The sequence below is a fragment of the Hipposideros armiger genome, unplaced genomic scaffold, assembly GCF_001890085.2.
Source record: "Hipposideros armiger isolate ML-2016 unplaced genomic scaffold, ASM189008v1 scaffold_43, whole genome shotgun sequence".
NCBI classification, from domain to species: Eukaryota; Metazoa; Chordata; class Mammalia; order Chiroptera; family Hipposideridae; genus Hipposideros; species Hipposideros armiger.
Window position 1 is genome coordinate 1,484,608 of NW_017731393.1, and position 15,574 is coordinate 1,500,181.

The 15,574-nt window shown below is 48.2% G+C and overlaps 1 protein-coding gene across 12 annotated transcripts in view; it reads right to left on the reverse strand.

Annotated features, from left to right (window-relative positions):
• KLC1 (kinesin light chain 1) overlaps positions 1–15,574 on the reverse strand; it is a 43,098-nt gene that overhangs the window by 20,746 nt on the left and 6,778 nt on the right. For all 12 annotated transcript variants that reach the window (XM_019639221.1, XM_019639228.1, XM_019639225.1 and 9 more), the window contains exons 2-10: positions 13,699–13,777; positions 13,026–13,251; positions 9,230–9,317; positions 8,519–8,620; positions 6,432–6,605; positions 6,201–6,300; positions 3,629–3,678; positions 3,472–3,539; positions 2,074–2,182 (exon numbers count right to left, since the gene is read on the reverse strand). In XM_019639221.1, the coding sequence (XP_019494766.1) occupies positions 2,074–2,182; positions 3,472–3,539; positions 3,629–3,678; positions 6,201–6,300; positions 6,432–6,605; positions 8,519–8,620; positions 9,230–9,317; positions 13,026–13,251; positions 13,699–13,777 (996 nt within the window). The remainder of the gene's footprint in view (positions 1–2,073; positions 2,183–3,471; positions 3,540–3,628; positions 3,679–6,200; positions 6,301–6,431; positions 6,606–8,518; positions 8,621–9,229; positions 9,318–13,025; positions 13,252–13,698; positions 13,778–15,574) is intronic.

A 15,574-nucleotide genomic window follows, 5' to 3' on the forward strand; every position in this document is an offset into this window, starting at 1 on the left:
ACCCCAGGCCACAAGCTGCTGTGCATTTCCCCTGGCCAAGCAGGAGGGGGCCATCCTCAGTAAAGCAGTAGCAATCCTTCCTTTAAACTTCTACAAGCCGACGCTGGCCCTGCTCCTCTGATAAACATCACTGGGCACTTTAGATCAAAGCTGTACTGTGACATCACTCCTGATGATAACAGGTCGCCTGCACTCCAGAGCTAGAGTGAGCAGCACAGGCCCCAGGGCCCCTCCATCGCCCACCCACGAAGCAGGAGCAGCAGCTCTGCAGTCACAGCCCTGGCCTGGGAGGATGCCAGGGCTTGGGAAGGGGCTGCCCCGGGCACGGCTGGGAAAGCGGCACCAACAATGGCTCTGCAGGTCTCCTCTAACTGAGGCGCAAAGACTTTGGAAAGAAACAAATTCTAAGGTATGTGTGAGCAATTTTAATCCCAGACAAGAAGGAGCCACGAACCAACAACCACTATAAGAGCCTGCCTATATCCCACTTGAGGGGAAAAAACCCACACCTGCCCCTCCGATCCTGAAAATATAAAACAAACTGCATTCTTTATATTTATACAGAAATAATTAACTCCTTGCTCTAACAACTGGTAATTTAAGGGCAAGAATGAAGCCTCTTTCCCGTATTTTCTTTACAAATTGTGTTTCAGCATCCCTAAAACATCTCAGTTGATGAAGGAAAGCGCATCAGTAACTTCGTGCTGCCAATATCCCCAGTAGGGATCACCCGTTAGGTTCAGCCGCTCACCCAGTGGGTGCATGTGGCTGCCGGACCGTGTGTCCCGGCACGCCGCATCCGCACTCAGAGGCCGCACTTCTGCAGTCACCTCCGTGCTGGGTCCCGGGCAACTCTGATCAGCACTCACAGTGCTTCTACTCACTCAGAGGCACGCAGAGAGACAAAAATTCCAGTCGTCGACGTGCACGTCCCCAGCTGAGAGCCAACAGTGTCACGCTCTGCTTTCTTCTTTTATCTCAGTCTGTAAACAAGTGTCCTTCTCCCCTCTACATTACTTAGTGCCATGTTTTCCACATTTTTGTCCTTTCTGTGGTGGTTTCGCTGTGTAAAATGGCCCAGACGCGGAGGCTGGGATGCGTGTCTTGGAGCAATCCCAGGCTGCCTGGGATGAGGCTGCCTTCGGGCATGGGTTACACACAGTGCTACTGCAGTGAATTTGGTGTTCATGAACCAACATGTAGTCTAAATAAGGTGTCTTTAAACAGAAACACACATAAAACAGGTTATGGACTGATCAGTTGATGAAAATGTGATCAGAGGCTGACAGGAACCTAACTGTATTTTCCGCAAGAATTTGCTAATTTATACAAAAGAACTACCATGAATAACAAAATCAGCTGTGTTTGTTTTGAGAACTTGTGTTCAACTTTTTTGGGCACACACCTAGGAGTGGACTGTTGAGTCACACAGTAACTCTGTTTCTCTCTCTGACAAACCGCCAACTGTTGTCCACAGCTGCCGCACCATTTTTCGTTGCCACCAGCAGGGCCCAAGAGTTCCAATTTCCCCACAACCTCGCCAACACTTGTGATTTCCTTTTCGTTTTGTTTTTTACTACAGCCGTCCAAGTGGGTGTGAAGAGGGCTCTCGTTGTACTTTCGAACTGCATTTCCCCAACGACAAAGGATGCTGGGCATTTCTTCACATGCTTGTTGGCATCTGTATGTTATCTTCAGAGAAATGTCTATTCAGGTCCTAAAGCTCGTGTTTTAATTAGGTGGTCCTTTCATCTTTACACCTTCTGGATCTAGGCCCCTTTCAGATGTGTGAGCTGAAAATACTTTCACCCATTCTGTGGGTATCTTTTCACTTTCTTGATAGTGGCCTTGAATGCACACCATTTCTAATTTTGTTGAATCTAACTGATAGAGGTTTTCTTTTGCTGCTTATGCTTTTGGTGTCATATTTATAATCTTTTAAACAATATAATCTTATTTGTACAAACTAAAAGATTTTCTATTTCTGAATCAAGATTTCAATAAGTCTTGTAAAAAGAGAATCATTAGACTCAAAGTTCTAACAGATAAATTAAAAACAGGTTTCCAACTGACCTGTTTGCGTGACCTCATGGCTGCTTCTTCCAGTGTTTCTGCAGCTTCAAATTTGCCCTGACGTCTGTAAAGTGCCCCAAGGTTTTTTAAAGTGGTTGTAACAGTTGGACTACAAGAAAGCATATGATACACAGAACTATTAAATATAAGTTTTACAGCAGCCACTATCAATAGCACATAATCTAAAGCACTAGGAGCAGGGGTTTGATTACAAATATCTTTTAAACTTCTATGGTACTCTTTCCAAATGTAAAATTATCAAAGCTCTTCTGTCTCCTGCACCCTGCCCACCTGCTGTGTGGGGCTTTGCGGGTGGACAGACACTGCCCGCAGACACCTCTGCGGGGTCAGACACACGGTGCTGCGCCGGGTCCCTTCCCGGCCGCTGTCGCAGAACCGTGTATCCGGGTCTGTCTAGTGACCACATGCCTCCCAGAGGATGCGGTGTTTAATTGCTAATTCACTGTTTCCACAAGCAGAGGGGAGACCGAGCAAACCCAAACACCGGCAGTGGAAGGAAGCCTGAACATGTGAGAGAGGACGGAGCACAGACAGGGATGGTGCGTTTCTGCACTCTCGACACAGTGTCTTCTAAAAACTAGAAATAAACCTAGTTCACTCAGACTGCACTTCATGAGACTATTTCCCTACTAGTGGTAGGCGCATTAGGTACAGAATTAAGAAGCTCTACTCCATGTCTGAAATAATTACACAGTAGTGGGAGAAATAAAGCATATGAACTTAACACGTGCTAAGTGCTATGAGGAACCCAGACTAGGGGTTCAGAGTTTTTCTGAAATAGGTGCCTGGTGAACTGAGTCTTAAAGAACGAGTCAGCGTTAGGACAGGAAACAGCAGGAAAGGCGTTCCAGTCAAAAGGGGGATCGGAGGCGTTAACAGCCTGGCATGTGGAGGTGGCAGCAAGGCTCCGAGGACCAGCGTAGGGGCCTCACACTGCCCTTTGCAGACACCCAGGCCCCGAGGGTGGCGATGAATAGGGGGGTGCTCTAGCATCTGCCTCCCGCGGCCTCTGGCCTGTGGCGTCTGGACACAGGGGCTGGCCTCTGCAGCCTGCTGACCCGTCTCCATGGTGCGCCCACGGCCACCTTAAAGGCCGTGCCCTACTTAGTGACCTCCCTCTCCCGCCGCCTGGCCGTTAGCCTGGGACCGGGTACTGTGAACAGACAGAACCCACACTGTACCACCTTACACCTATCAGAGCGCTTGTGTAGATATAAATTATCTCATAAACTTACAGGGTTTGTATGGGTTTGGGGGGAAATACGGGGCTATGGAACCACTCCACCTTAAGAATGTGCGTGTTCAATGGTCATTTGCAAGTTGCCCTTTAAAGCACTAGCACCTTCCACAGCTGTCTTGTTTTTTTCAGAGACATACCTATCAACTTTGCAGGCTTTGTACCAGCCGCCATACTCTCCAAAAGATGTCCCATCCTTTTGCTTTCCCTAAATTATGACAAATAATTTCAAATTAAAAATTATCTTGAAAGCAACATATCCAATCTAGAAAATCTCCCCAAACAGCACCCTCTTACTTTGCACTCTTCTCTTTCTTCAGCATGCATCCAGATGGGTTTATTTTCATCTAGGGAAGAAAACATAACACAGTAAACTGAAGCAGATAGAAGCCCACGAGCCTTAGAAGCTATCAAGTTTCAGTGATTACAAGGTTTTGTTGTTTTTCATACGTTCCTTCTTAGATATTACTTCTTACAACTTGGACAGGTGACGCTGACATGGAGAAAGCCTATGAGGATAGAACCGGACCACAAGAGACACATGATGGCCATCACGTGAGCACTGTAGGTGGAAGATGTGGAAACAAAAACCGAGATGGGCCGGCCGAGTGGCGTGGTGGTTAAGAGCTGGCTTGGGACGCCAGAGGGCGCCGGTTCAGATCCCACATATGAGGGCCAGTGACACTGCCCTCTACAGCTAAGATGCTGAACAACAGCTCAACCTGGAGCTGGGTTGCCATGAGTCGCCGGCGACGGCGTAGGCTGCAGCCCCTGTGGCAGTGGGTTGCCATGGGCTACCGTGTGTAGCCAGCAGCCAGTGTGAGCGGCCAGCAGCCGCTGTGAGCGGCCATCCAGAAGCCGGCGACTGATCTGCCTCACCTGGGAAGAGCACAATGATGACGCCAACTTGGGCCAGTGAAGCAAGGTCCTCCACAACTAGACTGAAGAACAAAAGGACAGCAACTTGCCTGTTCCCCTTCTCCCAATTCCCCAGTGCTGTTCCCATCCCCCAATTCCCCAATAAAAATCTTTAAAAAACAAACAAACAAATAAACAAACAAAAAAAAAACGAGATCAGGGAGGCAACTGTCAACAAAGCTGGACCAATGCTAGGGTCCCTATCACGAAACACTTTTAATGCTAGAATCTGCACATAACACTTGGGAGTTTTAAAATTTGAGTAACCTAGCATTAAGCAAAAGTCTTAACAAAAAGTAGTAAAATGCTGGGATAAAGGATACAGATCCTTTAAAGTCTCCTTAACTTTTGAGAACATTAACACGTATTATCACTCATCCGGAGATTCAAGACAGCTAATGTACATATACCATGGAGGATAAGCAGCCTTAAAAGTGAAGTTTATGAAAATGTTTTCATGACACGAAAAATGCTCAAGCCACAAGTATCAAGTTAAATAAGCAGCACACAGGTCAAGTATGGTTTCAGTTCCATCCCTAGATAGGCACCAAAGAAGGCAGGCCACTAAGAACGTTAAAGACGTGTGTGGGTGACTTTCCCGTCCCATGGAGCTGCCCGCAGTGAGCGCCTCTCTGGGCTCTGGAGGAAGAGGCCTGCGCTCCCACCCAGTCTTCGTTTCCTCACAACAAACCAGGTCACAGATTTCAGAGTATGTGCCCTGAGCGAGAGAGGCCCGTGAAACAGGAGGTCGTGCGCTGGGCTGAGCATACAGGACACACTGGCATCTCGCCTGAAGGAAAAATGCCTTCCATCCCTCTTTTAACATTTCTATGGAGCCTGAATCCAAGTACAGGAAAACTGCTTTTAACTGGACTTCATGCTACTATTTTTAGAAGAAGTGAGCAAATCTCAAAGAAACAAGTGCTCCCGAGAACATACTCTGTGAAAAGAAGCACTAGGAGATGGCCTGGGATCACAAGACCAGCCCCTGCAGTCAGACAAGGAGGAAAGCTCCCTGTCACCGTAACGTCCAGGGACGCGAGCGGTTACCCTGGCCTACCCACAACAGCAAACACAACCCATTTTCAGGATGATGAACCTAAGGCACAGCTATAGTGTGACAGTGAAAGAGACCTACCACTCCACTTATTAACAGAGGGGGAAAAACTAATGCACCTTCCAAAGGTTTTTCAAAGGCGGTTTCTAGAAACTCTATAAAAGAAGAAATTTATTAACCAAAACCTCTCTTTCCCTACCCATTCTAAAGTGTAGACCAACTATCCTCATTCTGAACACCTCATGTAATACCTAGTGGAGGAAAAAACCAAATGCCTCGTGTAACACACAAATTGCTTTATTGAGCAATTTAAACCCTGTAAAACATTCACTCCCAAACTGTGTATTAAGCACCTGTAATGCTTGAAGGAATATAAAGGAGGCAGGCCTTGGCTCTTCAAGACAAATAACCCAGCAGGCCTGGGATGGGTCAAGAATTTCCATTTCTGACAGGTCCCAGGTGGTGCCGATGCCTGGTCCCTGGGTTACAGAGCATTCTAGAAAGCAATGACGGCTCCAGGGAGGTTTCCAAGGATTGGTGCATCTAGGTTGTGCTTGAAGCAAGCATGGACTCCGGAAAGGGCAGCGTGAAAACCCGTGAGGCAGGTGGCCACCCCCTCACCAGGGGTGCAGACCCCACTGAGTCATCAGTGACGCCAGGCAGTACGCAGGGGTCTCCGTGTTCACTGCATGACGAGCGAGGGAATGAGCCGATGAGCGCTCGGGCTGAGCCGCAGCCCCTCCTCTAGGCGCTACTGGAAAATCGTCTCTAAAATCAACAAGTCTGTCTTGCTAATACTTGATGACTTGGCTATTACCAATTTCAAGCTGGGAAGCGCGCTGTTGAAGGCATCCTACAATTGTATCTGCTTACGAACAGGAGTGAGTTTCTTACCATCTACAGAGCCAAACTCCCTCTCATGCGCACGAGTGAGAATCTCTTTGTACAGCGTTTCTGCCTGCTTGAACTTCCCTTGCTTCAGGTAGCAGGACGCCTGGAAAAAAGCAAGCACTCGGTATTCTGCATATGCGAACGAGGCCCATTCTTACCTCCAGGTTGGATTACGACACAGTACGGATCGCAGAGACAGCATCGGGCTGCGCGCAGAGCTGCCCGTCAACGTACCAGGTTATTCTTTGTCTTGGCCACGTTGGGGTCGTCGGGCCCCAGTTTCGTCTGGTAGATGTCAAGGGCTCGCTGGTAATAATACTCCACCTCCTCGTACTTCCCCTGGTTCTGGCACAGCAACGCCAGGTTGTTTAGCTGCTTGGCGACATCAGGGTGGTCCTTTCCCAGAACCTGAGAACAAAGAGTGGTGTCAGACACACTCATTGGCTTCCTTCTATGTCATCTGCTTTGTGAGGGACCTTTCTCGGCATAAATACGATGGGGCATCACTTCCAGGCCCACGATCCGGAACTTTGTGAACTCTTATTCTTGCAGGGAGGGAGGGAGGAAAGTGTGCTGATCTCCTTGACAAGTTCTAACTGCAGTTCTTATTGTAACCATTCACGGTGCGTGCCATGATCACGCACCTCCCTAAGAGGAGGAGGCTGGCTTTCTAAAGGCTGTGCTCCTGTGACTGCCAGGTTCTAAAGAGCCCTTTCTGACCCAAACTGCTGCACTCAGCTGGTTCTGGTGAGTACAAGCCTTCAGGGGAGGTCCCCAACCCTTCAACCCCACCTGCACACCCCTTCCCATTCAGGCCCTCCTCGATCGCCCCAAGCCACTTCCCCTCACATTTCAAACTCCAGCTGTGGGGCTCCTCAAACTTGCTGCCCCAGATGCCCGATGCTCTCCCCTTGCCCCGCCCCCAACTACTCATCCTTCAGGTCACTCTTCAGGCTCCTCAGAGGGGAGAGGGGACTTCCCTCTCTCCAACTGAAGGGAGACCTCAGCACAGCCCAACCAGGTAACTCACCAACACATCACCTGGTTCTTTCCTTTCTTGGCAAATGCCACTGCCGGAAACTGTCTTGTCTGTTTAGTCTTTTACTGCCCAATGCTCACCCACTGAAATATAAGCCCCAAGAGGACAAACTCTTTGTCTCCTTCACACACATGATCTCAGATGGATGAATAAATACTAAAATATTTCCTCGGTACCTTGAACATGCAATTCATCCTCTTAACTCTGTGCCTTTACCCAGGTGGTCGCCAAGCAGGCATGCAGTCCTCTCACCCTTTCCAGCATTCCCTCTCTCCCTGCCTGGGAAACACTGAACTCAGTCATTTAAGACTCGGTTCAAACACTAGCCCTGGACTTGGAGGTGCCCCGGTTCTCAGCTCTCCTCGACCTCCATCCTAGAAACCAACGCACCCTGTGTTCCCAAGTCTGTCTGCTGGTCTGAACTCTAAGGAAGTTACATCTCTAATCGGTAAATCACCAACTCTAATCAAGCAGGGTCCCCAAGTCCTCAATGAACGTTTGTACACGAATGAATGAAAGAGCACATACATGTGACTGGGTCTGGCAGACCATCGTACGAAGTTTGTAATCCCTCATTCCATACTTTTCTGTTCTCTGATTTTAACCTCAGTCCCACAAAACCCAACCATTTTATTTCATAAATATGCAGATAGTAGCATGACAAAATATTACCTGCGTGACTTATAACGAGCCCCTCTTCATTTTCCCTTTCCCAATTCCTTACCATATGGCTCAAAACTATACAAACTGTAGCAGTTGGTATTAAACAGCCAGGACATTGACTTAATCTACAGCTCTGAATTAATCTTTAGTTCTGAAAACAATTATTTCATTTTTGAAAGCTGTGTAAGCATATTTGGTGACTTTACTTTTAAATGTTAATTTTTTTTTTTAGCTGAGCCATCCTGCCACCTGTTGGCAGCTCAGCAGCTGCTCAGCTCAGGCCGGGAATCGAACCGCTGTTGCTCAGAGCTCACACTCTTGAGCGAGCTCTTAACCAACTGAGCCATTCGGCCGGCCCTTAATGTTTTTCTTATCGACAGGCACATGCCCTACTGTCAAATGAGCCTCCACCCTCAGCAATTTCTCCTTCAACAGTCACTTCCAGGCCACTTCAGGCTGGGGGGCATGCAGACACGGACACCACCCTCTGAGTACCTCGACCTGCACGGCCAATGTGGCCGTCCACCTCACTGAACAAGTTATTTTCAGTACATTGCCAGTCATGACATATCACAGGGGTCACTTCTCGAAGCTGGAGGCTGAAACCCGGAAGGAGCACCTTCTCTCTGATCTCCAGCGCTCTCTTACACAGCGGCTCCGCTTCTCTGTACTTCCCCCTCTTGCCGTAAAGCACCGCGAGGTTGTTCAGGGTCGCTGCCACCTACCAACACAGAGGGAACCACAAGGAATGGTGAGTGACACCCAAGAAGCGTGCACAGTGACATGCTCCTGCTGGGCGAAGGGACATGAATTCCGCCACAAGCAAGAGAGCCATTCACAGGGACGTAGATTACACAAAGGAACAAGTCAACAGCAACACGCTCTTCATTCTTTCGCTTTGATTTGAACCTAGCAGGCAGGTTAGATGGACAGTGGAGAATCGCATTCTTTGGTCTTGATTTTGTTTTGTAATTTCATTGGAAGCCACAAAGCCAACCAAACAAATCTGTACGCAAATCTGACCAGATTTTAATAAAAAGACGATATAAATCCTTTAGGAAAAAATTTGTAGAAGTGCATGCAATTTGATTTAGGATCCAAAATACAGCACGCGGCCTTCCTGAGGTGGTGGCCACGACCAGATTACGGTGCGCGGGCACAGGGGCTGATCACTGGGTGAGGTAGGAAGGCCCCTACCTGTGCCATCTAGTGGAAAGGCAGCTCTTAAACCTTCCCTGTTGAGTTTAATATTAAAATGAGTTGGGTAAAAAAGACATCAGGGAATATAAAATATAAATATAGAAAGAATAAAAGCAGCAGACACACGAACCGCGGGATGATCTTTGCCCAAGGTCTTTTCGCGGATGGCCAAGGCATCGTTCAGAAGGTTAGCCGCATCTTTGTATTTGTTCTGGTCTCTAAAATATAAAGCAAACATTAAGCGTTTCAGACGCAGCTTACGTCTTTTCACAATGTATTTTGGAACTACTGAAACAAAGTTAAGCTTCAACCGATTAAAAAATAAGCCAGCTATTAAGACGGCTAAAAACAGCCCAGTGTGGGAGAGAGGCTGCCTGGCAAGGCGACGAGCTGAGCCCAGCCCCCACCTAGACCAGCGGGTGACACTGTCCACACCACAGTGGGTCCTGCACGTGCCCATAGCCCCGCACAGCCCAGAGCAGTGGACAGAGCTTTGTATGGGGTCAGATGAACTGATTCCAGTGTCAGAGCCACACACTGCCAGTTAGTGGCTGCGTGGTAGCTCTGGGACATTAGGTGGCCTCCTGCAGTCCCAGTGGACCCATCAATAAAGTATATTACCTAACTCACAGAGTTGCTGTAAGAAGCTAATGATATGCTACACGTGTACTGAAAAAACTTTGCTAAAAATAAGCAAAATACATTGCAGTCTTAATCTGGTACACAATTTGCCCCTTGCTGGAGAAAGGAGGAATGAAGGCTCTTTGTGGCTGTGGTGAGATAGAAACACCACCAGTCTCAACCCCTGGGATTAAGGGTTCCAACTGACAATGTGACTACAAACAATTTATTTGCTTGGCTAGACTTAGTACACGTATTTCTCAACTGAGTAAAAACAGTTGCCCAGCAAGGCTCTGCCCCCTCAGAAGCCAGACTGCCCTGCAGAACATGGAAGGTGCTTGTAAGATTTATAGGACCACTGAAGCACATCAATTCTGGCCAAGTATACCTTTTTCTTCTTCAATCATCCTATTACACACTATAAACTGGCTCAAAGTTTTTGTGCAAGTCAGCAAGTATGAAATAGTTTCAAAAACTAGTAGCCAACTGCCTAGGAGTGTTGTGACAGCTAAATGAGATGAGGTACACTGATCCCTCTCATAAACTGTGATGTGTCATAGAATGTCAGAGACTATTAATTAGCCAGTGTCAAGATCACACCAAGAGCTATTCACTCAGGTGTGGCCCCCACCAATGGCAATCAGCTTCATCTGAACCCTGTCAGAAACCAGCCCCATCCCAGACCTGCTGAGTCAAACTCTGGGGACGAGCTGGCACTCACTTAACAAGCCCACCAGGAAATTCAAACTCAAAATGAAAACACGAGTACACCACCGCAAGCATTAAAATCCTAACAGAAAGTGGGTAAGATAACGGAACACTCAAGAGAAAGGCACAAATGACTAAAAATGTATAACCAAATAAGTACAAATTCAAATAGGATGCTGCAGCTCTCTATTAGTAAGACGCAGGAGACGGCCAAGGCTGCCCAGATGGGTAATGGTGAGCGGGAGCATGGGCTGGCTCCAGCCTCTGGAAAAGCAGTTGGTGAGATGTACCAAGTGTAAAAGATTTCTACTCGAACCTGTTCTAGGAACAGATCCTAAAAATAATCCAAAATCCTGAGCAAAACTTACAAAGATGTTCATCAGTGTATTATTAATGTCCCTTAATACAGGAATGATGACATAATTACAGTACAGCTACAGGATGCAATATTGACTATAAATCTGAGTACGTGTGTAGCTAATTTTTTTTCATACGTTTTACTGACATGAGTAATCTCACACTACCGTGTTCAAGTGAGGCCACAGGCTTCCCGGGACCCAGCACAGTGGTACATTTGTGACCACACACGTTCTTGTACGACAACGGCAAAAAGCCAGTTATGTCCTACATGCCTTTTCTATTTAACTCATTTATAATAATATCGAGTGTTGGCCAGAAACTCTCAGGTTGTTAGTAGGCATATACATTTGTGAAAAAAACTTTTTGGAATGAATTTTAGCATAATCTATCCAGATTTTAAATGCAAATCCCTGTGAGTAAGGAATGCATACAGTTTAACAGTAAAAATCTGCGAACAACCGAAATGTCTATCAACAGGAAACTGTCTCAAAAATTCAGGAATACCCGTAACACAGAGTACTATGCAGTCATGAAAAAGGCTGTCCTGCTGACAAGCACAGAGCTGCTGAAGTGCTGTTACGGGAGTTGACTTTCTTTTTTGTGTTTTTTAAAGAAATCCCTTATCTATGGATGGCTGGTTGCATTACTCCATTTCTCTTCATTGAGCCTGTTTCTCCTTTACTTGCACACTGCCCCTTTCCTTACTCAGATTCCCATCTGCACCCCCCACCCCAAGATCCTACACGAGCCCCCTACCTCAGGCTCCCTCCACATTCTGTCCTGTGCACCTCACCAAAGTGACTTCTAAGACACAGCCCAGAGCCCGCTGTTCCCCACAGGTGCCCCACAGCCAGCCCTCGGGGCCTCCCTGGCTAGCCCAGCCCCTGCCAGCCCCACCTCTTACTACTACTCTTCAGGTGCCAACGAGTGCTGCCAAACTGGGTTCAGGAGTGTGCCCCAGACACACCCATCTCCACGTGCTAAAATCCTACCCACCCTTCAAGGCCCAGAAAGTACTCCCAGCCGCCACTAATCCTTCCCCAATCCTCTCAACTAGAAGGAACCTTTCTGTGCACAAGCACTTCTGTTTTCTTTTACTCACACTGCTGTAGTCTCCTGCCTCTGGAATAACATATGAATGTAACAGCCTGTTTTCTGAGCAGGGTTTTAAGTTCCTTTAGAAACACATTGAGACACTGCTCTCTGAACATGTCATGTCTGCCAGGCAGTAGCGGGTGTCACATCACCACAATCCTTCCCTTGGCCTCTGAGCAGGCGTTCTACCTACCACCATTTTCCACAGCAGGAAACTGAGGCTCAGACAGGTAAGGGCTCCGGACGACACCGAGTGCCTAGTGGCCACTTAGCTGACACAAACTGAATCCTCCTGACTTCTAGTCAGTGATCTGGCTCCTCCTTCAGAAAGGGAATTCCGTACTCGTCCTTAGGGCCTCGGGGAACCGCCCCAAGTCTTGGGTCTCAAAAGTGTTTGCTGAATTGAAACAGTCAAACTAACCAAGAGAAATGAAGCAGGTAACTGAGCCCCACACAACTGGAATGGCCACAGGAAGCCAAGTCCTGCTGTGTCAGTAATGTCTCCCTCCTCGGTCCCCTGTTCACCTGATCTGCTCTATTTCAGGCTAGTTCAGCGAGAAGCTTCAAGCGGACAAAGGGACCCAACGCCATAGGGCAGACTATTTGCTTCCATTCACAGTGTTTACCAAGGGCATCTACATTAGGAAGCATGCAGGGGGATTCTAGAGGTGGGCACGAAGACAACCTGGTCCTCAACTCCCAGGACTCACGACCCGGGAGGGGAGAGAACATAATTCTAATGAGCCCGAAGCCAAGCGTGACGTGCAAGTGTTACAGGACAGGTGGGGGACAGGTCGAGTGGAGCCTGGATTCCAACAGGAGAGGGCGCTCACAAGGCCCCAGAAGGTGGGGAGGGTGCCGGCAGGCATGACCGGGGCACAGAGTCTTGGGGAAAGACATCAAGAGTTTAGTTTGACCAGAGTGAAGGGCACATGTGGGCTATTCTAGAAAGGCTGAGCTGGGAGGCTCCGGCAGCACCTGTTCCAGAGTGGCCCGCTCGCCACAGAGCTTGCTAAATGTTTTTAATTTAACCGCTGGCTATTTGAAAGAAGTGGATGATAAAGTCAGAAAAGTAGCTCCTATGGGCATATAAAAACATTTTCAGGGCAATGCATGAAGAGGATCAAGTGAAAACTACTAGCCTGTACACCAGCGCCAGGATGTTCAGCATGGTGGCCACATCCGGGTGGTCGTGGCCAGAAGTCTTCTCCAGGTCCTCCAGCGCCTGCTTGCAGAGGGGCACGGCCACCTCGTAGCGGCCCTGCGAGGCGTACTGGATGACCAGGTTGTGAAGGGTGCGCAGCCGCGCTGGAATCTCGTAGCCGCCCTGCTGGGCAGCGGCCGCTGCACTGCTGTGCTGCTGCTGAACTACAGAGAGATGTCACTTCAGAGGTGCCCAGAGACCATCCAGACCCCACCCGGTAACAGCTTCCTTCTCTAGCTTTGGTCCAGGTCAGCACGCGGTGCCCACGCCACAGAAACCCACCCACACTCCTGAGGCAAGCTGGGTAAGATCATAACTGGTTGGGGTGGCACAATGGCTCCAACGGTGCAGTGACGCTGCTCTCAGCACCAGGAAAACTAATTCTGCCTTTCTCAGTCTGCAAGAATCCACAGATGGCAGCTGGGCTGCGTGTCCATGGCCGTCTCCTAGGGGCTGGTCTAACTGTCACTACACCCCAACAAGAAAACTATCTGAAACTCTTTGGGGAACACAAGGCACGACTGGGCATGTGCTCCTGCAAGGCAGGCAGCACGCACAGAGGCCCACGAATCACCGGGCATGCTAACATCGAACCGCCGCTCCCCACTTACTTCCTTGGCCAGGGTCATCGTCATCATTCGGGAAAAGGTCATCCAGAGGTTCTTTGGTGGAGTCAGTGTCTTTGTCCTCCTGCAAGACCGACCCAGGACAATCTTAGTCTTACGAGTACTATAAATCTTGGACTGTAAACCTTTGATATAAACTTCATGTTATTAAGTCTTAGAAAAGACGGTCCATTTTTCAGATCCAATGTAAGATTATCCACAATTTGGCTTATCCATCAATCTAGTAAAGAATGCTAAAAGCCTTGCCTGACTAGAATTCAAAACACTAAATGCAGGCCAGAGTTGGTCAAACAGACCATGATGGCATCTCTATGCTTCAGAGTCTTCTGTTCTGAGGAAGTTCAAATAGAGCACGGAAACCCTTAGTTGAAACAAATTTTATTTGAAAACCAAGTACGTAAAAACCTGAAAATAGCACATCTGTATGCCATCACAGCCTGGAGGCTCTATTCGCCCCTCCCGCCCACCACCTCCACCCAGGACCCAGAGCACTCGGAAAACTCCCAGCTGTCAAAGCCGGGGGAACTCAGGTCTCCACAGCCCCGTGGTTTGTGCATGGTCAAAAGAGTGACCTCGATATACTCGAGAAGAAACATCACAGTCCCAACTGAGGAAGGACTATGGAGTACTGGCTATACTCCTCTAAAGGACCAATGTCATGAAAGACAGACTTTCATTGGAAATGACTTCTTCCAGAGGAAAGACGGCTAAAAAGACGTGACAATTATGTGCAATACGTGACCTTGAACTGGATCATGAACTGAAGTGAAAAAAATGCTACAAGGATTCTGTTGAGACAATTAACAAAAGCAGAATATGGACTGCAAAGCAGATGAAGTGCTGTACCTATGTTACATTTCCTGAACTTGACCCTGGCCCTGGATTCCATGGGAGAGTGTCCTCATGCTCAGAAAATGCCCCCAGCAACAGCAGGGAAATGTGGCAGGAGATGTGAGACCAAGGTTCGGAGAACAACTGCTCATGTACACCCTGAAAGGGGAGGCACAGTTATTCACTGTATCTCTTCTCCATGCTAGACAGGTTTTCAAAGTAACAGTCTGACAGGCCTGAGGTGTGAAGCCAGCCTCCCTGCCCAACATTATACAGTATTCTGGTGAACCACTGGCTGGCACCAACAGCTCCATTCATTCTTATTCCCATAGCAGCCTACAGCAGTATGTCTTTTAAATCAATACATTTAATTGCTCCTGACCTAGAGATGCATGGAAGAAAGAGTAAGCCTAATGAAACAGGGTGCTAGGAACTGTGTCCCCCCAAAATCTTACATTGAATTCCGTAACCTCTGGTGTGGTGGTATAAAGACCAGGTCTTTGGAGGGAATTAGGTTTAGGTGAGGTCACGAGGGTGAGGCCCTCATGATGGGATTCGTGCCACCAGAAAAGTGTGTTTTGCCCCCACCCCACCCCACCATGTGAGGCCCCAGCAAGAAGGAGGCCTTCTGCAAGCCAGGAAGAGAATCCTTGCCAGAAGCCAACCGTGCTGGCACCCTGATCGCGGACTGCCAGCCTCCAGCACTGAGCAGTGTCTGCTGTTTAAGCCGTGCAGTATTCGGTATTTAGTTATGGCAGCCCCGGCTGACTAAGACGCGGGGTAGTGTAAGGGACAATGCAATGCACAGGCCATTCCAATAGTCTTAGGATGCAGACGCCATGTGGAACTCCCTGGCACACAGGTTATGCAGTGAACATGCCTAGGGCCACGCAGGCATCTAAAAAACACTAGTTCAGAATGCAGTGTGGAACCTGAGGGAAACTGGGTAGAGGGTAGATGGAAATTCTCTTTACCATCTTTTCCACTTCTCAGTGAATCTAAAATGAAAAGGGTTTTTTTAAAAGTTAAC